The sequence below is a fragment of the Mustela putorius genome, unplaced genomic scaffold (genome assembly GCF_011764305.1).
Source record: "Mustela putorius furo isolate JIRA1106 unplaced genomic scaffold, ASM1176430v1.1 tig00000083_pilon_pilon_pilon, whole genome shotgun sequence".
Classification (NCBI taxonomy): Eukaryota; Metazoa; Chordata; class Mammalia; order Carnivora; family Mustelidae; genus Mustela; species Mustela putorius.
In genome coordinates, this window is record NW_025421273.1 from 41961611 (window position 1) to 41984632 (window position 23022).

The following is a 23022-nucleotide window of genomic DNA, read 5'->3' on the forward strand; positions in this document are numbered from 1 at the left end:
GGCTGTGAGTTTGAGCCCCACATTGGGTGTAGCCATATGTAAAAATAAAATCTTTAAAAAGAAGAAAGAAATGAAATCCCCCCCATCGACATCACCATAAAAAGGACGCAGCTATTTACCTATCTTTTCAACCTTTTGCTCCTCCACCTCTTGCTCGGCTTCTGTGGTGCAACGATAGCCCTTCTTCTTAAGCAGGTGGCAGATGAGGACGCCGAACAGACCCATGATGAAGAACACGGGGACGAGCGCATAGGCGATATACTCTGGGTGTCCGCTGCCCGTGTTGTTGGTGGGCGCTGGGGTCGTCTGTGCTCTGGAGTGCAACGTGCGGCTGCCCCCATTGTCTACAGAGAGGAACACACACGGTGGCATCAGACGTCTGCTACGCGGCAAGGACAACCTGAGGACCCCAGGGAACATTCACATGGAATCAGAGTTGGCTCCCAAACCACAGGCCACGCAGAGACTGGAGGGTCAGGCAGTATGGAACATCGGCTGAGGGCTAGGTGTGGCTACAAGTTCGAGTTCCCATCCTGTCCCTGCTGGTCACAAACTACGTCCCACTCTGCGTCGTTTCTTTGAAACCTCTTAAGCCAGCCTCTACTTCCTCACCTGCAGCAGGAGCCACACAGTGTTTTAAGTATGTCTGGGAGCAGTGACAAGCACAAAAGAAACACAGAGTCGTTTGGTAGCATTATAGCAGAGTGCTGAGTGGTTAAGAGCATGGACCTAGGAGCCTTGGGTTCAAGTCCTGACCTCCCCACCCCCACCCACCTAGCAGCTGTGCAATAACTTAGCACCTCCATGACTCAGTTTCTTGTGAAATGCACACACTCATTAGAACCTACCCACCCTTCCAGGGTATCATGAAGATGAGATAAATACATGTAAAATAGTCACAACCATTTTTACAACATAATGAACACTCAACTACGCAGCAGGAACATTCTAGGCACTGGTGACATATCACAGAGTAAGACAGACAATAGTGCTTGTCCTCGTGGAGCTTACGTTTTAGAAGGACTTAGTAAACGGACAGATCTAGAATATGGAAAAGAGAGGAAAATCCGGGATGATATCAAGATTTTGGCCCAGGGGACAAACATAAAAATGGAAGGCTGAGCATTTTTTTGTTTGTGCACTTACCCAAATAAAAATTCATCGTCCGCCCACCATGTGAAAAGCACAAGGCTGGGAACCAGACAGAGTGATAAACAGCCCGACCTGGCCAAGAGCATCTTAGAACATGTAGGGAAGCATCGGAAACAGTCCCCACACAAAACGCACAGGCAGATCATCACCGATTGAGAGAAACGCTGTCCAAGGCAATACGTGGGGCAACGGGAGAAAAAATAACAGTGAGGACCTATTTTATGACTTCAAAAATCGGGCAGCTAGGGAGGGGGCATCTTTTGAAGAAAAGGAGCCATTTGCTTGTGGACATGTCAAAGCATCCCAGGGGCTTATTACCAGATCCACGCCTGCCGGGGTACCACACACAGGCTCCCGAGAGTCCCTGCCCACGGGGACCCACATCCCCTCTAGGAAGGAGAGTGAGCAGCAGAGAGCCAGGTGCAGGCATTAGGAGACAGAGTCAACGAAGACGACAGAGGACGAGCCAGGTAGGCAGAAAAGCAGCGAAGCACCAGCTCACAAAACGAGAAGAGAATTATCAGCTGAAGGAGGAAGCCAGGTAGGAGGAGGAGTAAAGAAACATGTGAGATTTCCTTGAAATGAAGTGTCCTTCCTTGGAATACTCAGATTCGAAAGTGATGAAATGAAGTTCTTTCTCTTCATCAGAGATTAATAGTGGTGAAGAAACCCAGAAACTGGAGAACTAGATACATTTAATTATAAGCTCTCTCAGAGTATTCTCATAAAAAAGGATCTGTGCGGCAGTGATTGTAAGGGGACAAATAGCAGGTGTGAAATAACCGCATTTCATCACTGCGGCCAATAGTATCAAACAGAAGCCCAATTTGCAAACCAGAGGCCACACAGCAAACAGCTATCGATCTTTCCCGTGGAAATCCCCATGACCTTTGAACAGGAAAGGAAACTGCTGGTTTCTTAGGTCTGTACAAGGCTGCATTCATTATTTTATCAGACAATCTCTAGAACTGGGGATAACGTATATTTTCTTCTGATTTGTCTTCCAGCAATCAATATATTAAATGAATGAACAAATAAATGGAAGTACACACACACACACACACACACACACACACTCCCTAAGCATATGCAAATATATCACCTAACTTAGGATTTACAGCCAGTCATTTAGTAAAAACCAGAAATAATACTTTAACTCCTTTTACAATTCTAAGTCTCATTTACTAACTCTGTTTTAATTCTGCATATTCCATGCAACAGGGATCGGTGAAGCAAACAACCTCTAAGACTGAGAGTTTCACTCAGAATCACAGTCTGTTTCAATCTGGAGGTGATAACTAATTCTCTTTGGGGGGCACCAGGAACAGGGAGGAAAGCAGAGGGGCTTGGAATTGGAGCCAACATCCCCTCCTGAATCAGGTGGTTGAGAATGTGTCTTCATTAATGTGACATGTGGCAAACCCTTGCAAATACTACATATTTAGAGTTTGTGATTTACAAACAGGTATCAGTCACTTAATCTCATAATTACTGTACCATGGAAAAGCTGATGAAGATATGACTCTCAATTAGGGAAACATGAATTATAGAGAGATGCCATATAGAACTGAGGTTACAAGGTTAGATGTCCTGGCATGAATAACAACTTGGCCACCTACTAGACACGTCAACTTGGGCAAGTTATTGAATGGTTCTGTCCTCCGTTTCTTCGTTATAAATAAAATCAACATGATTGTACCTTTCTATGATGATTTTAAAACTTGGCCCCAAATTCTTTTATCCAGCTCCAATGGAAGTCTGTATCTCCTTCCCTTGAGTACATCCTCTGTCTTCTGCCAGACCAATAGAATAGGTTGGAGTGATGCTCTGTCAGTTTCCAAGCCCCACGCCCTAAGAAACTGACGGCTTCCACTTCCTGTCTCTTGGGGCAGTTGTTTTTGGAATGGGATCACCATGCTGTGAGGCAGCCCAAGCTTCCCCAAGGAAAGAAACAAGTAACAGTCATCAACTCAATAACTATGTAAATGAGCCATCCTAGAAGCAGGCGTATTCCCAGCTAATGCTGCCTGGAGCAAACATTAGCTGTTTCCAAGGAACCCTGACCAAGTTGGGAGATTCCTAAGCAAAATGAGTGATTATTGCTGTTTCAAGCCACTAACCTTTGAGGTCATTTGTTATACACCAGTAGTAACTAGAAGATAACCTCATGGAGTCATTGTGAGGATTAAGTATATTAATACATAAAGCACTTAGAAGAATGTTTAGGAAGAGACAAGCAATGTAAAAGTGTTTAGTCACCATCATGCTAGAACTGGACTAGCCACAAGGAGCTATTCACATTTAAGTCAACTAAAATGAGATGAAATTAAGAACTTAGTTTCCCAGTTGCATTAATCACATTTGAAGCATTCAGTAGTCACATGCAGCTAACTGCTACCATACTGGACAAGTAAAAAAAAGAACATTTTCATCAATCCCAAAAGTTCTAGTGGAGAGCCCTGATATAGACTACAAAGAACCAGTGTAAGACCGTTGACTGGAGAATCTATCATGACCTACCATAGCAATTCAATAAAAATAACTTTGAAATCACAAAGGAACTATTCACAAATAATGCCTTAAAACATTTGTCAACCCAGGTAAATTTCGTTTTTCTTTAATTTACACTAACAACTTGCTTAGAGACACTGGCCATCTCTCTCCTTCACCTCCAGCTGCATCATATCTGAATTATAAGCAAATTATTTGAGTCCAAATTCATAGCAAAGTTGTTGCTGCATTAATTATGAGTCAAAAAAATGGCAAAAACCTGAATGTCTGACAGTGGGATAGTAAGAAAATATCTAAGTCAATCACTGTCTATCCATTTGACAGAATAATATTCATCATTTAAGATTATTTATCAAGATTTTGTGAAGACATGAGAAAACACGCAAGACACAATGTTGAATTTAAAAAGCTTAACTTAGGGTGCCCGGGTGGCTCAGTCAGTTAAGCATCCAGCCCTTGGTTTCAGCTCATGTCATGATTTCAGAGTCCTGAAATCGAGTCCCACATTGGGCTCCATGCTCAGCACAGTCTGCTCAGGATTCTTTCCCTCTTCCTCTCTCTACTCCTTCCCCCATTCTCTCTCTCTAAAAATGAATAAATAGGGGCACGTAGGTGGTTCAGTGGGTTAAGCATCTGCCTTCAGCTCAAGTCATGATCCCAGGGTCCTGGGATTAAACCCCTGCACCAGGCTCCCTGCTCAGTGGGGAGCCTGCTTCTCCCTCTCTCTCTGTTGCTCCCCCTACTTATGCACTCATTCTCTCTCTCTCTCTCTGTCAAATAAATAGTCTTTAAAATAAAATAAATGAAATGAAATGTTTTAAAAAAAGAAAGGAAGAAAAAAGCTTGATTACACATCTTACATACTGTATGGTCCAACTACTTTAAAAAAATGCATGAAGGCATAAAATGTACAAAGCAATGACCAAAATACTACGTGATTCCAGGTAACCAAATAAGAAGATAATTTTAAATTTTATTTTTATACTTAACTGTTATTTTCCAAAATTCATGTGTTTTGTACCAAGGTGGTAGAAAGATATAAAGCAAAGATTGTCAGCCATTTGGGAATCACAGACCCCTTTGGAATCCTATGTTGCTATGAAGGTTCCTATTCCAAAATTTTGCCTCCAAGTTCTACAGGCTCTGAACCCCAAGTTTATATAAGGGCAAGTGACTTGATAAGGATGATGCTCAAGTTTCTGCTTAACTAATATGGTGAAAATGCCATTCATAGAGATGGGAAGTAACTCAAAAAAAAAAGAAGTTTGCTTGGTGTTGAATTTTACCTGCCTCTCAATTCATACACTGAAGTACCCCAAGTACCTCAGAATGTGACCTTATTAAAAGACAAGGTCTTTACAAAGGTAATCAAATGAAAATGAGGTCATCTGAGTGGACTGAAATCCCACTGGAGTGGACCTCTGTCCTTATAAAAGAGGAAATTTGGAGGCAGACAGGAGCAAAGGGAAAACACCATGGGAAGATAAAGTCAGATATGGGATGATGTTTCCAAAGGCCAAAGAATGCCAAAGACTTCCAGCAAGCAACCAGCAACTAGGAGAGAGGCATGAAATCGATTCTTCACAGCCCTCAGAAGGAAGTAACCCTGCCGATCTTGATCTTGGAATCCTAGCCTCCAGACTGTGAGATAAACTTCTCTTGTTTAAGCCACCCAGTTTGTGGTACTTTGTCAAGCCCTAGCAACCTAATATACTTGGCATGGAAAGGACAACATCACGAGTTCAGTTTTGAACACGTGGAGATAGAGGTAAGTGGTGAGGTTAAGGGTGGGGGGTTACAAAGAGAAAAACAGATGGAAATATCCATTGAGTGACTGGATCTACTCCATGAAGAAGCTGAGAAAGAGAAGTGAGGGCTCTCCTCTAGAACACAGAGGCCAGGGTTTCCAGACGGAATGAACAGATATCTAGGTCACATGCTGCAAGAGAGCAATTAAAATAGGAAGGAAATGGAAAATGGCACAGCCACTATGTAAAACAATATGGCGGTTCCTCACAAAGTTAAAAATAGAACTACCCTGTGACCCAGCAGCCCCATTTAGCCTGTTTATTCAAAAGGACCGAAATCAGGATCTTAAAGCCATATCTGCCTCCCATGTTCACCGTAGTATTTTTTACAACAGCCAAGATATGGAAACAACCTAAATGTTCACTGGTGGCTGAACAGATAAAATACGGTCTGTACATACAATTGAATCCCATTCAACCTTAAAAAAGGAAATCCTGCCATAGGCAACAATATAAATGAACCCGGAAGACATTACAGTATGTGAGAAAAGCCAGTCACGGAAGGACAAATACTGCATGATTCCACTTTATGAGCCATCTAAAATAGTCAAACTTATAGAAACACAGTCAAATGGTGGTTGCCAGGAGTGAGGGGAAGGGAAAATCGGTGGCTGCCATTCAGCGGCGGAATGTTTCCAACATGCTTTATGACATGGCGCCCACTGTTAACAAGACGGTATCCTGCACTTAAAAATTTGCTTAGAGGGTTGATCTCATGTTAAATGTTCTTAACACAATTTAAAAAAAGAAACAAGAAACAAACAACCTAAGAAGACTTTAGAAAAAGAATCGAGAAGTACTCAGACAAATCAGGCAACAAGGAAGAACTCATGGGAAACCATCATTCGTTTCTAATTTAGGAAGCCACTGGAATTTTCTTTTAACTTTCTCCTTGTTGTACTTTACTCCCTGTTTTTCTGTACTTTCTTGAAGTAAACTTAAAAATCCCAAAATAAATAAATACATACATACAATGAAAAATTAAATTAAATTAAGTAGGAAGGAAAACGATCCACGGGAGATCTTCGTGGCCTTGGAGAGCACAGTTTTTCAGTTAGCGGGGAAGGTAAGACTAGATTCCCTGGGCTGAAGAATAGAGACCTGGCTCAGTTTACTCTTTCTGGAAGCCTTGTAGGAGCCAAAAAAAAAAAAATAAAAGGGGGGTGAGAGGAAGAAATTTCTGTTTGGAGTTTTGTTTTGTTAAGTGCCTGAAACCAATGTGTGTATAGACAGAGCAAAAGGGAGAGAATGAGAGAGAATAAGGAGTGATGGCCTTGAGAAGATTTCCATATGAAGAGGATAGATTAAACACTGAAATAGAAAAAAAAAAAGCAAACAAAACAAAAACGCCTGCTTGTTCTAAAGCAGTGGGTCTGTGAGTCAGAGCCCTCACTAGTAGGCTGAAGGAAGTTGAAGGGGCAAGGTTCATGGTATCCTCCACTTTCTCTCACAATAAATAAGAAGAGATGACATGTGTTGAGACCAGGGCACAGCAGGAAAGAACAGAGGGAGAGGGAGGCCTGGCGGGGAGACTGAGGGGACAGGAGAGGGCAGGGAAAGGGTGGTACGTGGTCATTCAGGGCACAGCCCAGAAACGCACCGCAATTCTCCAGCTGGGGTAACCCATGTGGAGAAGTCCATACAAGCTGGAGAGCCCAGCACAGTAAGGGACCAGCGATCAGATCAGAATGGAAAGCAGACAGAGCCATGGTAAGGAAGGGAATGGTTTGGGGTGAGATGGTGTTCCAGAAGAGATGGCAGTGTGGCTCAGAGGAGTTCCTGTCTCTATTACCACTGACAACAATAACCAGTACATCTACGGAGCACTTGTGAGCCAGCACTGAGCTCAGCACTCAGTCTTCACAATAAACCTAGGTCGTCATTAGAGGACTAGCCTCACATTACAGATGGGGAAAGAAGACACAGGAAGGCACAGCAGCCTTCCCAAGGTCACACAGCTCCTCTGTGCCAGTGCGTGGATTCCAAGCAGACAGCCTGGCTCCTGCCCACGTTTCTGCTGCTTCCTCTTACCTTCTGGAAGCCTTGGTCTCTGCACATGTAGACCTGGTCCAACTACAAGCACCTGCTTAAGGTATACTTCAATTCGTTTTCTTTCAACAATATTTCACCATGTAGCGACTTTTCTGTTAAAGTGCAAAATGCTGGCTCGCTCTCATATTTCACAACTCAGATTCAAGGCTCCCCAAAACCACAGGGTTCCAAGAAGCACGGCAGAAGTAGGATAGGTTTTACAAACGCCCAAGGCAGCTTACGGGATGAACAACTACAAAACTGCTCTTGGGCGCCCATCGCTGACCTCCCTCCCCACTCCAACACCACGGCTCACCCGACAGAGGCCACAACCCCAGGTCCACTCAGCCTATTCAAAAATAAGCCCAGGGCCTCATCTCGAGTTTGGCCTGTACACAGCAAGAGCCAGCAAAGCAGGAAGTTCTTGGCTCTCACTGATAAATGGGATTCCCTTCCACAACCATACAACTAAAAAGTGTTCCACAAAAGCCAGCATTTATCAAACTCCTTTGGGTTTTTCCTAGACCTGGTCAGGTGTGGTGAGCTCACTGCATCGTGAACACCCTCTCAACTGTATTGTGCTCCGCCAAGATCTCATTAAGAAGGTCACAAAAGAAGACGTGGTATTAAAAAAAAAAAAAAGCTTGCAGACGGCAAGAAACTAAGGAAGAGTTCTGAGGAATGGCTCCACACCCACCCCCAAAATCAAAAGCAGTTGTTTTTAGCTTGTTTCCAAATAATACTTGTATTTCCAGCTGACTTCAGTGGTCAGGGGAGCCGAGAGGGAATAGCCTGGAAATGGCATTCCTCAAATCCAGTGGGCATAGCTCGAGGTTGCTGGACAATGGGGGAAGACAGAGCTAACAACTAGAGACTACAGATAAGAAGGTCCTTGTGACCTCTCCCAAGCAGCTTTGTTCCAACCAAGGAACACTTTGATTGTTCTGATAGCTAGCCTACCCCTTTTATCGGGAAAGGGTATGCATTCTCAGAATCTAGGGTTTCTCAGCAGGGTGACCCAACCACTCTGTGATGGAAAAAGCACTTGGCTAGTGTGCAGAGAACCCACACCAAGCTTGGTTGGAAAATTGCTTTGAATCACACACACACACACACACACACACACGTCCTATTTTGTTTTTAGCGCAAACTCAAATCACAGTGCCCCAAAGCAATCTATTTTTGGTCTGGTTCCCTAAGATCAATAGACAGACATTTCCCTAAAAAGGTTTTTCTTCATTCAGTTTTGCCACTGGCCACCTCTGCGATTTGAACCTGTTGCCGTATCTCAGCGGACCTCAGTTTGCTCAGCTGAAAAATGTCGGGCCAGAGCCAGTGGCTTCCCATGGCTCCCAACATCCCCAGCCTTCTCCAGCCGCACCCACAAAGTGTGACTGGTGATCACAACACAAGCCCACCCACCCTCTTGGGTCCACAAGGCAACATCCAAAAAGCTTTGATAATCACTTCACAGCAAAACCAGATCTGACAAACTCATCAAGAGGAAAAACCTGTTCCAATCTGACGTGATGAGACCACGTACGAGCTCCATTCCGCTGAGTTTGCTGCATCAACATTAATGTATTTCCTCACACCTCTGAAGGGGGAAATCACATCGGCAGAGTTCCAGCCTTGGGCCCCGGAGGCTTGAGATGGTCACAACACGAGGAGGCGGGTACCATCCCTTTAGAGAAGGGGAATGGAAGGTTGGGGCGGTATGTCACTTGCCCAAAGGCACAGAGTACAAACTGGTAAGATCCCACACAGGCAGGAGCAGTCCACATGTGGCCTCCCAGGACCCCTGGAGCAGGACGGATCTCCTAGCTTCTGCAAAACCACCTCCTTAACGAAGCTACTTGTTTAAATGCAGTTTAAGTCAATTACATACACTAACATAAGGGGCAGAGGCAAAACAAATACGGCAAAATGCAATCATCCCCAAACGACTTCTATTTTCGGCTACGGAGAGGACCCAAGACATAGAGCTTTTAAGACCATCCCTGACAATTCCAGTTCCTGAGACACGGCATTCATGCAGATGAATTTTTAAAAAGCTTAAAATGTATGGGAAGGACGAACGAGCTTATTGGGGGGGGGAACCGGGAAGACAACGAAGTCAGTATATATAAGTGCTAACCCTTGTCGTGAGACTTCAGGCAGCTGCCAACTAACTAACAGACAACTCTCAGATAAACAGCTGCTACAGCCATCCCTCCCGCCTCCGAAACTGTGACCCGGTGGGAGGGGACATCCAGATAGGATCCAGCTGCCCAGCATCTACACACCCATGACACAAAGTCCCTCCCACGGCATACAGTCACTCCATTGCCATTATTTTGTCCATGTGCCCCATAATAGTGGAGGCCAGAGCTCATTCTGGACAGCAAAGACCACCCACCCGGGGAGAAGACAGATGCCTAGATGACTTCCCCCAGCAACACACGCCCCTGTGAGTAATGTCCAGCCAGGAATCCCCAATTTACAGAAGCCTTTGGCTAAGAGGTCCCTTGAAAAAATGTGGCGGTCCCTGAGCTTTCTGCTAATACCCATGTGGGATCAGCTATGCCCTAGAGATGCCAAAATGAGGGCTCAGGGCAGTGGGAGCACCCCCGGATCTGGAGACAGGCCCAAAGAGTGGGAGAGGGAGACAGGGAGGGACCAGCAGCCGAAGATTTCAAAATAGCACCAGGGGCCAAGAAGGTCTCTTCCCTTCCCCAGTACTTGGCTATCTGTTAGTTTTGTTAGAAACTGAAATAACCAAATGCAATATGGTAACCCTGACTGGAGCCTAGCTCAAGGCTTTAATTGATCATAAAAACTGCAAAGCAGCCATAAAGTATATTTTGAGGACAACTGAGGAAACTGGGTTGAGGCGGTATCAGGGACATTGCTGTTTATTTTTTTTGGTATAATGATGGTATTATGGTTATGCAGAAGGAAGTCCTTAATCCCACAAGAGGTACGACAGAGGTATTTAGGAAGAAATGTAACCATGTCTGCAACCTGAATTCAAACAGTCCAGCAAGGAAGTAGGTAGACAGATGGACAGCCAGGCAGACAGGGTGAGCAAGCGGATATGGCAAAACACGGAATCTAAGTGGTCAGTGTACACGGCCCCACTTTATGATTCCTTATTAGAGAGGGCACGGATTGCATGGAGCACTGGGTGTGGTGCAAAAACAATGAATACTGTTATGCTGAAAATTTAAAAATTAAAAAAAAAATTAAAAAAAAAAACAAGTTCACCAAGACCTGTTTTATCGTTTTTTAAACAGGCTTTGTGGGAGCCTAATTTTATTTTTAATGGGAAAATGCACTGAAATTCCCAACCCAATCACTCAAAAAGGAATGCTCAGGGCACAACCCAGTCTTCAGCTTCAGTTTCTTTGTATACATACCAGAGGTGTGGGAAGGGAAGTAATTAGTGTGATCCAGGAAGAAAAGGGACTTTACATTAGGTTTCAAAAGAAAAACTGAATTTGACTGGATAAAAAGGGAACAAACATTCTTGACAAGTAGGAGATTGAGGGGCGAAAGGAATCACTCCTGAACCCCAGGTAGCTACCAGAACAAAGGATTGAAACTAGGGGAAGGTCAGTATAAAGAAACAAAGATACTTAAAAATAATGACAAATACTGTAAAGGTTTCAATTGAAACCAGAAGGGGAAAACTAATTTTGCAGAGTCAGAGAAAGTCCCTAGCGTTCTCCACAATTGGGTTGGATTCCCCATTTGAAAGTTATTTCTAAAGGCTACAGAACTCCCTGACCAAACACAATTTCCCAAGGGCGTCAGAAGATTGCCCACAGACAATAGCCACAACCCCACAGCTGCTCCCTGAGAGAGGATTAACTTTAGGATCCCACTGGTTAGAGCAGCCAAGGATCTCAACTTCTGGATGATTCCTGAACCTTCCGGAGTCCCTCAAACAATGGTCTGCATTCAGAAGACAAAAGAAAGCTCAACCAACCTGGCCTCCCTCTCCCTCCCAAGGTCAACTTGCCAGTATCTGCCTCGGGATGCAGGCCAGGAGGCCACCCACCACAGCTGCAAGGCAGGGAAGGCTGAAGGGCCCCCAGTGGACCCCGAGCTGCAGGGTACATCCTGGGGTCCTCAGAGAGGGGTGTACGCAAGGACAATGGATGCCCATGGTTCAGGGTTCTGCAGTTCAGACCCCCGCTGAATCCCCCTCCACCTCTTTTTCCATCTCCCCATTGCCGTGCCTCTCCTCCATCTTTCACGACTCCCAGCATCGCCAGTGTGAGGATTTTTAAAAATCTGACAGTCTTTGGCTACTGAGATCACTGTCTGTCTTCGGGTGAGGGGCTGGATGCCTAGAGGAGAGGCGTGAGACACACTTATTTTCCCCTTCTGCATCTTTCAAACTGCAAATTACATCCAAATGAGAAAGAAATGGAATCTTTTTTTTTTTTTTTAGATTTTTTTATTTATTTATTTGACACAGAGAGATCACAAGTAGGCCCAGAGGCAGGCAGAGAGAGAGAGAAGGAAGCAGGCTCCCTGCTCAGCAGAGAGCCCAATGCGGGACTCGATCCCAGGACCCTGGGATCATGACCTGAACCGAAGGCAGAGGCTCTAACCCACTGAGCCACCCAGGTGCCCCGTAATGGAATCTTTAAAAAGGCATTTGTTTGAAGTGACCTTAAAGCAACAAAACTTCAGAAATCCTATCTTCACTTCAGATTCTCTGAGACGAGTAGGATGTTATGAAGAATGAGTTGCTACGCTAAAGCGATCCTAACGGCAGCATTTACTGAGTGTTTGCAGTGGGACAGGTACCATTCTGGATGCTTCTGGACAATGTCATTTCATTTCCCCAACATCTGTAAGGGAGGTGCTCTCACTACCCCCCAGGCCCCGTACTCCTAGCCTCTGTCTCTCACAGGGCCTGGAAGAGTAGAGGTGGCCTTCGCTTTTATCTAGTGACACACACCTCACAGCAAACAGTAGGTTCAACCTTCAGCAGCTGATCACAGAGCCAGCCTGGAGCCCAGGCCCATACCCACCCACTGGAATGCCCTTAAACCCTAAAAAAGGCCTCCTCTCTCCCAATGACCCTATTATGTACAATAATGTTAAAATCTGCATGCACCTTTTTTTAGTGTAAAAATCTTCTTCATGAAAAATGATTAAAACCAGCTAGAGCAAGATGAAATCTCTAATAAACTCATTTGTTTTAAAGATTTATTTATTTATTTGACAGAGATCACAAGTAGACAGAGAGGCAGGCAGAGAGAGAGGAAGGGAAGCAGGTTCCCTGCTGAGCAGAGAGCCCAATGCAGGGCTCCATCCTAAGACCCTGAGATCATGACCTGAGCCGAAGGCAGAGGCTTAACCCACTGAGCCACCCAGGCGTCCCTCTAACAAATTCATTTTTTTAAAAAAGATCTCAGCAGCATTAAATTATCCACTTTTAATTTTTCATTGCAAAAGCAACAGATCGTCCTAAAGTATAACGTTATTTTACCCCTCAGTAAGTACGAAGGTGAAAGGAACACTTTTTTTCCTATCTATCGGAAAGCATCTTGTTCACAGAGGTATGTTTTCACATTATTATTAAGTATTGTACTTAGAAGCAATTCAACAGTTGACACAAATATAATATGTACTAACCGTATTAGTTACATGGTATCTACAAGTCTTCCAGAAATAGAAGGAAGAGAGGAAGGGACAGAAAGCAAGGAACAGGCAGAGGAAAATCTTCAATCACACATATAAGCTAGAGACATCATACAAGATATAGAAGTTCCTACCCAAATGACACTTGAAGCTTTTATGGAAACCTCTAACCCCAAAAAGGTAGCCAAGAGGGTAGATGAGATCCTCATTTTGCAAGTAAGTCAGTGGCCTAATATGATACCACTGGGTAGAGGCAGAGAAAGGAGCCAGACAGAAGAACCACGACTCACACGTGTGGACACCTTCCCCACCCCCTTCAGTGTAACACACATCACTGCGGCATTCAACGGTGGTCAAAGCTGGGAAACCCAAATGTGACACAGAACTCACAGGAAGGGGCACCTGGGTGGCTCAGTCAGTTAAGCGGCTGCCTTCCACTCAGGTCATGATCTGGGGGTCCTAGGATCGAGCCCCGCATCGGGCTCCCTGCCCAGTGGGGAATCTGCTTCTCCCTCTCCCTCCGCCCCTCCCCCTGTTCATACTGTCTCTCTCTGTCTCTCAAATAAATACAACCTTAAAAACAAACAAACAAAAAAGAACTCACAGAAAAGCCCTGGTGTAAGTCAAACACCCATGTTTCCCCAAGCGGAGGGGAGGGTGTCCTGTTTTTGCTCCTCTTCATCCTTCTCACAGTTCGGGAGCGCAGTGCTGAGCACCTTAACCCTTAGCTACACAGAACCTGTGAAACTGGGAAAGCAGACTCTATCCCCTCCCAGAGGGCTGCTGGGTCCCTGAGTGTCCGCTTTCCCCGTAACTTGATCAGCAGTTTGGTCAAGATGCTATTTGTAGGACAGAATGTCTGCTGTACTTACACACCCCTTTGCCAAATACTGACAGTTTTTTAAAAACAGAAATAGATTATTTTTGGACCTGGACAACTGATACAGCCCGTAGCTTTATACACTTGTTGGGTAAGTCCTTTCTGAACGACATTAATATACCAGCAAGCCCCTGTGCTCATCGAAATCAACAGAAGGTCACCATTAGCAAAGATTCAAAGGAAGGCCACAAAGAACTGCACCTTCCTAAACCCAGCTTGGGGAACTGGCCCTCAACTAGACTTTCACGGGAGTCCATGACATTCCAAATTGCTAGATCCATAAAGGGGCGATAAGTCAGGAGAGGCGTTCACATACTCTTACCAAAGCCACTGCCCACATTTCACAGATCTGTTCGTGTGCATTCCAAAAGCCCAAGCAGGGACAGGACTAGAAATGATTTAAACTAGAGGAGAAAGCTAACGGCAAGCGTCAGGACCAAGCCACCCAAGGAGAAGAGGACAGCTGGCCTGTTTCCAGCAGAGACTGCAAGAGCGAGGGTCCCTCAGGAGCCACGGACTCCTCCAGAGCTTCCCAGGGAGGGAGCTGGCCCAGAGGACCAGGTCTCCGGGACCTAGGTCCCTGGTTTCTGGTACAGCCCGCCCCTGCCAGGGTCGGAGTTCAGCCAAGCAGTTTCCACCGTGCTGAAGACAACACAAGCTAACCACGTGGGAAAATAATGGGGTGTTGCCGAGCTGGCTGGAGCTAAGCAAGGGCTTCAGGGCAGAGGAAGAGAGGCAGACAGACTGATTGTCCTGTGGAGCGCTAGGGTTCACCAGGGAAGGTCATGCACTCTAGCCCCAACTGCTAATAGCTGCGGACGTTTACTGAGTGCTTATCCTGTGCCCGGCGTCTTTCCTCCCGTTATCTTTTTTTTTTTTTTTTTTAATAAATTGTCATGATTCTGAGATAGGCGTAATTACCAAACGCATCTTAGAAATGGGGACATGAAAGAACGAAATATTGAGGTCAAGGTCACTCATCTGGGGAACGGCCAGGATCCAAACCGAGGTCTGTGGCAAAGTTGCTCCCTAGAAAGAAAGAAGCAAAAGCAGGAACCAGCTTGTTCTCTGCTGCACAGGGTTCATTCGACTTGCTTCTTAGCTCTGTGACCCCAGGTAAGTCAATCCATGTCCCTGGGCCTCAGTTTCGTCATCCCTAAAATGCAGATAATAAGAGAATGGTTTCTGAGCATTATATAAGATAAACGTGGGTTTCCCCACCTGCCTAGCACAGAGTAAGTGCCCAATAAATGGTAGGGTTTTTTTGGTTTTTTTTTTTTTTTAAGATTTTATTTATTTACTTGACAGAGACCACAAGTAGGCAAAGAGGCAGGCAGAGAGAGAGAGGAGGAAGCAGGCTCCCCGCGTTGCAGAGAGACCGATGTGGGGCTTGATCCCAGGACCCTGACATCTTGACCTGAGCCGAAGGCAGAGGCTTTAACCCACTGAGCCACCCAGGTGCCCCTAAATGGTAGTTTTTAATTGCTGCTACAATCATTCCCAGGGCTAGTAAGTGTATAAAGGCTGCTAGCCTCACATAGCTTACAGCTCAGCTGGGGAAACGAAACCAACACGTAGGAAAAGGCATGAACCCCAGGAGCCACACTGGAGGAGGCTGAGTTGGATATGGGGGTACTGAATCACTGCAAAAGCCTGCCACAAGTGGGGAGCACCTGCCACCACGGCGATCCCAGGGCAGCACCGCGAGGCCACGGCCACTGCTCCCACAACCCCCACTCCGGCCCCGAGCTTCCCTTCCTTCCAGGAACAGGAAAAGGAGCATGATTAAACAGAATGCTACAAAAGTCCTCAACACAGGATTTTCCCATTAGTCACACTTAAGCAGGCAGGGTTCCTGCAAGACAGGCACGTGGCTGGCCTCCTGGGAACGCAGAAGCGGGAAGCCAAGATGAGTAAATTTGGAGCACCAAGGTCGAGTCCCTGTTGAAGTCCACGGATGTAAAGCGGCGGGGCAGGGGCAGCTTGGAGACAAAACAAGATCACTTTGCAAAAAGGCAAAGAAGGGAAAGAATAAACAGAAGCAATTAGGAAAACCCTAGACACAGAAAACCTGAGTTTAAGGGGAAAATACAATGTGAAGGTAACTAGCACAAAACTCAAACAAGAACTCTGAAAACCAGCCCCAAGGGTTAGACCCAGAGAAAACTATTAATAACGATCACGTATTTGTGCATACTTTGTAGAAATACCATTCCCAGTAGGTGACAGGGATGAACTCATTTAACTCTTGCAATCACCCTGTGAAGCAGGTACTATTTGTTTCCACTCCATTTTGCAAATATGAAAAGTAGAGCACAGAAAGGTCAAGTAACTTGCATCAGGTCACACAGTTGGCAAGTAGCTCTCATAAGATTTTAAATGAAGCAGCGGGGCTCGGGAACATCAGACTCCAGCCTCTACTGCCTCTGACATGTGAGTTAACAGTTCTGAAGCTCAGTAAATTTCCTCGAAATGGGATTATCCATAGCTCCACTCTAGTGGAGTTAGAGTCTTAAGGAGGAAATCTATGGGAAATCATTACCTCATCTAATTCAGCAGTAAATCTAGAATGACAGAATGGATTTTCCTAGTGAGTCAATGACTGGGAAAATTCATTTAAGTTTTTATTTTCTTTAAGTCAACCTACCTATTTTTTTGGTATCAAGTACTTAATTGAAAGAAAATTCCTGTTGTCATTTTTAAAAAGCAAAATCAAAAAGGCATCCTGATACACATTTAACAGTTAGGATTGTTGATTACCCGGAAATCCTAAACTTCCCTTCCACTTTTAAAACAATAGAAACAATCCCTGTGAAGAGATCAAATCTGCCATATCCCTTTGTCTAAAATTATATCAATTGTAAATGAAAAACATTAGCGAAAAAATAAACACATAGCAGGATCTTGAGCTAAGAAGATCCCAGTTTTACTGAAGAAAAAGATAGCAAAATGTTTACACTAGTTATCTCTGTGTGGTAAGAGTATGTTATCTTAATTTCTTTTTAGTGTTTTGTATCTTTTGGTAGTGGAACACGGGAAGCACCTTTTTCTTTTTCTTCTTCTTGCATTTTCTAACATGTCTTGATGACAATCACTATAGTTTGTTGTGTGTGTTTTTTTTTAAAGATTTTATTTATTTATTTGACAGGCAGAGATCACAAGTAAGCGGAGAGGCAGGCAGAGAGAGAGGAGGAAGCAGGCTCCCCGCTGAGCAGAGAGCCTGATTCAGGGCTCCATCCCAGGACCCTGGGATCATGACCCAAGCCGAAGGCAGAGGCTTTAACCCACTGAGCCACCCAGACGCCCCTGTTGTGGTTTTTTTTGAGGCTGCAGATAGAAGTCAATAAGAAACCCTCCTTACTATGAAACTATTGTCACTATAGGTCAAAAATGGTCAAATATTGGTGATTTCATATGGTTCAACCTAAGAGTAATATTAATGCCATAGAGGTAAACCGTAATTCTGGAAAACTCTTAGTAAGGAAATTACTTGTAAGTGCAATCCCTAATATTTACATACTAGATATTTCCACTAACTAGAAGCAGAAACAATGCTATGAAATCTTGGAGTTACACCACAAGACAGAAGGGTCAAAGAAAACCACACATTGGTATAAATTCTACTTTATTACACTATAAAACACAAGGTAAATACGTAAACAGAAAGGCACTGGTCTGATAATTTCTTTTCTTTCCCCCTATATTTCTTTAAATGCCTTTTGAGTCCTTATCTAAATGGTAAACCCCCATAATTTCAAAGACAGTCCTCCAGAAGTAATGTTTTAATATCATGAGTTGGTTTTTCCAAACAGGAAAGACTTGACTGTTTCACTTTCCAACAATCGATTCTCCATCACCAGCTGGGTGTCCTACAATTCAATTGAATTCTGATTCCAATCACTGGAGCTAGTGTCAACCCCACAGGTTTAAGGGCTCCAACCCACCAAATGGCCCCACTTCAGCCACCAGTGGCAAATGGTGTCCCCAAGCTAACCAACGACAAATTCGGAGATTTTCATGATCTTCCTCAGGTTGAGCCATTTGCTAGAATAACTCACAGAACTCAGGAAAATTCTAACACCTAGGATTACAGTTTGATTATAAAGGATATGTAACTCAGGAAGGGCCAAATGAAAGAGATACACAGGGCAAAGTGGGGGGGGACGGGTTGGGGGGGAGGGGGAGGGTGTAAAAAAGAGCTCATTATGAATAACAAAAAACACTCCTAGCTCTCAAAAGATCCCAAGGGCTTTAGGAGGTCTGTGCCTGGGAACCAGGGACAAATACACGTAAATTTTATTATTCCACATGGACTCAAAGTCTAGAGTCTTTGCTCATTTATGTATCAAGATACAGCACTGAACAAAATGGAAAAGATCAACTATTTTATCATAGGGTTGAAGCGAAAGAACGCTCTTTCTCTTTGTTTTCCCCCTTCCCACTCCCACGTAGGAACAGGTCACAGTCACTGATCGTGAAACTACCATTTCCATAATCTGGAGGTGCCTGATGTATATGAGTATATACTATATATACAGTATATAATGTATACTAGTACTTCCAAGCAGATTATTTTCCTCTCCCCAAATCAACTTGGTCACGTTATTGTAAAAAACAAAAACAAAACAAAATAAAACAAAAAAACAAAAAATCAACCAAGGGACAGAAGAAATCAACCAAGGGACAGACTTGCCAGAAATGACAAGGAAATGAACCCCTTAGCCAAGCAGGGCTTTAGAAATCTTCCCAGTGCTGATCGGCAGTTTTACTTAAAGACACTGCTCTATACATTGATGGCCAACACTGTCCTCCTGACCTGAAGCTTCGGAAGAGAGAACAATGAGAGCCTGACCAACAATACGGGGAAAGAAACAGAAATGCGCAACAGTCTTCTGAAAATAAATGCATAACTATTCAGAAGTCAAGCTGATTTGCACAATGTCAGAGGATTTACGTAACAAAAACAAATACACAATTAGCTAGCTTTCACCCTTAATGAACATTTCCTGGCCCTCACATCATCAAGACTGAACACCGCCCTTACTTCACGATTCCAGTTTCCCAGCACTCCTTAAGCTTTGAAAAATTATGTCACAAGTATTGTATTAAACTTCTACACTATGTGTCCTATTTCTATCACTTTCTATCACAAAGGACCATATTATTCATTTCAATGCCAAACAATTCTGAGATGCATAAAGAACAGATGTTCTCCTCACCATCACCCCTCTGCCCCCTGCCCACCCCTCCCCCCATCTCTCTGTCTCTCTCTGTCTCTCAGTGTCTCCAAAAAGGAAACTTAGAAACAAGGAGAAGAAACAGCAATATCAGCTGACTTGCTGAGGTACTGGGGCCATGTCTCAAACTCAGGACTTAACCGAGCTCAGCCTCTGGGGATCCGCCATCACATCCCGGGGGTAGGCAGGGGCCCCCCTTCGGGTGCCCCATCCTCCACTCCACCCCGCCTTCGTTCCCCACTGCCTGCACAATACAGGGCGTAGTTTCTGAGCTCCAAAGCCTCACCTCAGTTTCCCCTCTTTTCACTGTGCAACTGTCCGTTCATACAGGTCTGCACTAACTTCTCCTGTCCTGCCTCTGCACCTTCGCACAGGCTGTTCCTTGTGCGGCCCGTGCCGCCCCTCCATTCCCTTTAGCGTCCACTTACAATGCCAGGCTTTCGGCATGCTCAAGTCCCTTCCACCTCTCTTATCAGAAGGCAAGTCCCTCTTCTGCGGTCCCACGCAGAGCTCTGTAGTTCTTGGATTGTACCAAACTCATTCTCCATTCTTCTACAATGATTTGTATTCAGAGCTTATCTTTCCCTTCTGAATCACAAGTTTGCAGAGCACAGAAACCAAGCTTGTTTTTTCTTTTTTCTTTCTTTCTTTTTTTTTTTTTTAAGATTTTATTTATTTATTTGACAGACAGAGATCACAAGTAGGTAGAGAGGCAGGCAGAGAGAGAGGGAGGGAAGCAGGCTCCCTGCTGAGCAGAGAACCCCATGCAGGGCTCGATCCCAGGACCCTGGGATCATGATCTAAGCTGAAGGCAGAGGCTTTAACCTACTGAGCCACCCAGGCACCCCACTTTTTTTTAAATATACCTACACAATACCTAATAATATCTCAAACAAGGTCCTTTGTTTTTTAAGGAATTGCACGCTGCTTGTAGGGAATATCTACCTGTTTCACCTACGGAGACAATTAAGACACTAACTTGGCAATCGTGCACATGAAATAGATTTTACCCTGGGAACCCAGCTTCTCGGCTGTATCACCTGGCTTCCAGCAACTTTAATTCATCTTATTTCTAGCCTTGCTTGTTTTGTGTTTTGCCTTTAATTGAGGAGGAGGAGGCTGGAAAGAACTGAGGAAGCTGCAAATGAACTAAGGCTGTACACGCATATAGCACAAACATGTGAAGAAAAACGAAGGAATGCCTGCCCATTAGCCATCTGCCAGTTCACCAATGCCAGGAAATTCCGGACTGCTGTTTTTATAACGTAGATAATTCACACGATTGTGTTGGAGACTTCCAGCTATGAAGAGCTTTAGACCATTTGAGAACGAGTGTTCCCGAGTTTAATCGTGAGACAGAAAGCCCAGTGAATTCTTCAAGCTTCCACCCCTTACAGGAATCTCACAGAACCACGTTATGTCTGTATATATGCACGGGGGAGGAAGGCATGTTGCTGATATTGAAAAGGATTTTTTGTTTGTTTGTTTTTTTAACTCTACAGATCACATGGTATTTTATGTATAGGTTCTTTATAAATCTTCAACCACTCAGCTAGACTTATCTGGCCTGTTAAGAAGGTAACGGCTTGGGAAGCCTGGGTGGTTCAGTCAGTTAAGCATCTGCGTTCAGCTCAGGTCATGATCCCAGGGTCCTGGGATCGACTCCCAAGTCGAGCTCCTTGTTCAGTGGGGAGTCTGCTTCTCTCTCTCCCTCTGCCTGGTAGTCTGCCTGCTTGTGCTATCTCTCTCTCAATCTCTGTGTCAAATAAATGAATAATATCTTTTTTTAAAAATGTTTAACAAAAGAAGGTAATGGTTTAACTGTCTAATTTGTGTCTTTTTAGGAAACTGAGGTCCATTTTTCCTTAACAGCCCCCTCATGCCAAAACTTTTAAAAATTCATTTGTAAACCTAATGATATGTAAATCAAATTATTCCATTCAAAGATTTACTGTAAAAGCAAAAGGATGATTCCTAAAGGATTCCTTGGAAAACGGCCCATTTTCCACTAAAAAGCAAAATCTACACTCAATTTCTGATGCCTCTGTTTCCTCTTTAAGTCGATGGACCTATGGTGGAAAAAAGAGAAAAAAAGGAAGAACAAAAATTAAATATACCTCTTCCTTTTACCTGTGGTGCCGCGTACATAGTCCATACACTTTCACATGGTAATAATAATAGAGAACATTTGAGAACAAGGAACATCCATCTAGCTGCGGTTTCCCCTCCTCAGTGACGTGAGTGAGACATTTCACTTCTCTTGAACTTGGTGATTCCTGGGTAAATCTGTTTCCTCATCTCTGTGAGACAGAGGCAACAGCCACCTGCTCCTCAGATAGCTTTGCAAGAATCTGACGAAACTGTGTCTTCGTGACACGTGACGAGCGTGTCTTCTACGTTCTGCTGCCTCAAGGAGCACAGGTCAGACCAACACAGTGAGAACTGCCCAGGATTTAATGTTTAATAAGACAGAATGGATGCAACAGAATGGATGCAATGTTTAATAAGACAGAATGGATGCAACAGGCCTTCACGGACTCCACGTGTCCATTCCCAGGAGCTAGAATCCCAGGGAACGCGCAGGAAGGCTTCTTGGGAGGGCTACCCTTGCTCTCAGCTTGGAGGATGGGGGAAAACAGGATGTGGACCGCGCACCAAGAGGGGAGGGGTTCCCAGTTAAGAGGAACACAGCCCCTAATTCTTCCCCATCCCCCGCCCCCCTCCCCGCTCAGGTACGATACCCAGGCAGCATCACCTGGGAGACAGGTGAGGACAGCAAATCCTCCAGTCCCCCCCCCACCTCCACTGACTCACCCTCTGGGGCCCAGGGACCCATCTGTGTTATGAGCAGACAGACCCCTCACCTCCTCTCTTCCACTGCCCCCTTCGTTCTCTCTACCTCGCTAATGCCAACGTTTCTACCAGTATCAGCTGGAACATCATTTCCTTCCCAAAGTCTTGCTCACACCTGTACTGGCCTCTCACCCCACCCCCAGCTCCAGGTTAGGGACTGGGGTATCCACGTGCCATGCAGACTAAAGACACTTGACCATTACCGCTTGCTCTACCGTTTTCTGGAGATGCTGCTAGCTCTGCGAAGGCACGGCCCGAGTCTGTATTGTTCACACTGCTTCATCCCCCATGCCTCGTGCACGGTAAGGCCCTCTACTAACATCTGCTGAATTAATAAATATATCACCCGTGAAACAAAGGTATAAAAGAAAGACAGAAAGTATTATGGAACATGATAGACTCGCATTAATAGACGCCTTTGGTGAAACACAGTTGAATTTAGTTCACCTTTGAAAAGAGTTTCATGAATGGATTTGGGTTTGGAAAACTTTTGCTTTGAAATTTTTCACCGACACTTCCAAACATATCAATGTCCTACCGCACTGACCCGAGGAAGCGGTACTTTCTTCCTTCTATTGTCATTCTTTTTTTTTTTTCTCAATGACCAGATTTTTCCACCTCAGGCTTTGGGAACAATATGGCCCATAGAAGCTGGCAGACAAAACAGCCTCTTATTAATTCAAGAAGGGACAGAGAGAGGAGACTCTAGCTAACATTCGTGGGTGAATATTGGAAAGCCTAATCCTTCACTTTATTGTAAACAAAGAGCTGAGACAGACACCTGGATTCCTATTCTGGCTTGCTTCCTTCCAGTATTTAAGCATCTGCTCTGCTCTAGGTCCTGGACTTGGATCTTAGCCGCGGACAGTGCCCAAGACACATGCACAGGCCCTCCCCTCACCAAACCTAA

The 23022-nt window shown here is 44.6% G+C and overlaps 1 protein-coding gene across 1 annotated transcript in view; it reads right to left on the reverse strand.

Annotated features, from left to right (window-relative positions):
* The window catches only part of RELL1 (RELT like 1), a 63512-nt gene that overhangs the window by 31592 nt on the left and 8898 nt on the right, over positions 1-23022 (reverse strand). Inside the window, exon 2 of the mRNA XM_004764086.3 lies at positions 120-344. Within this exon, the coding sequence (XP_004764143.1) occupies positions 120-344 (225 nt within the window). The remainder of the gene's footprint in view (positions 1-119; positions 345-23022) is intronic.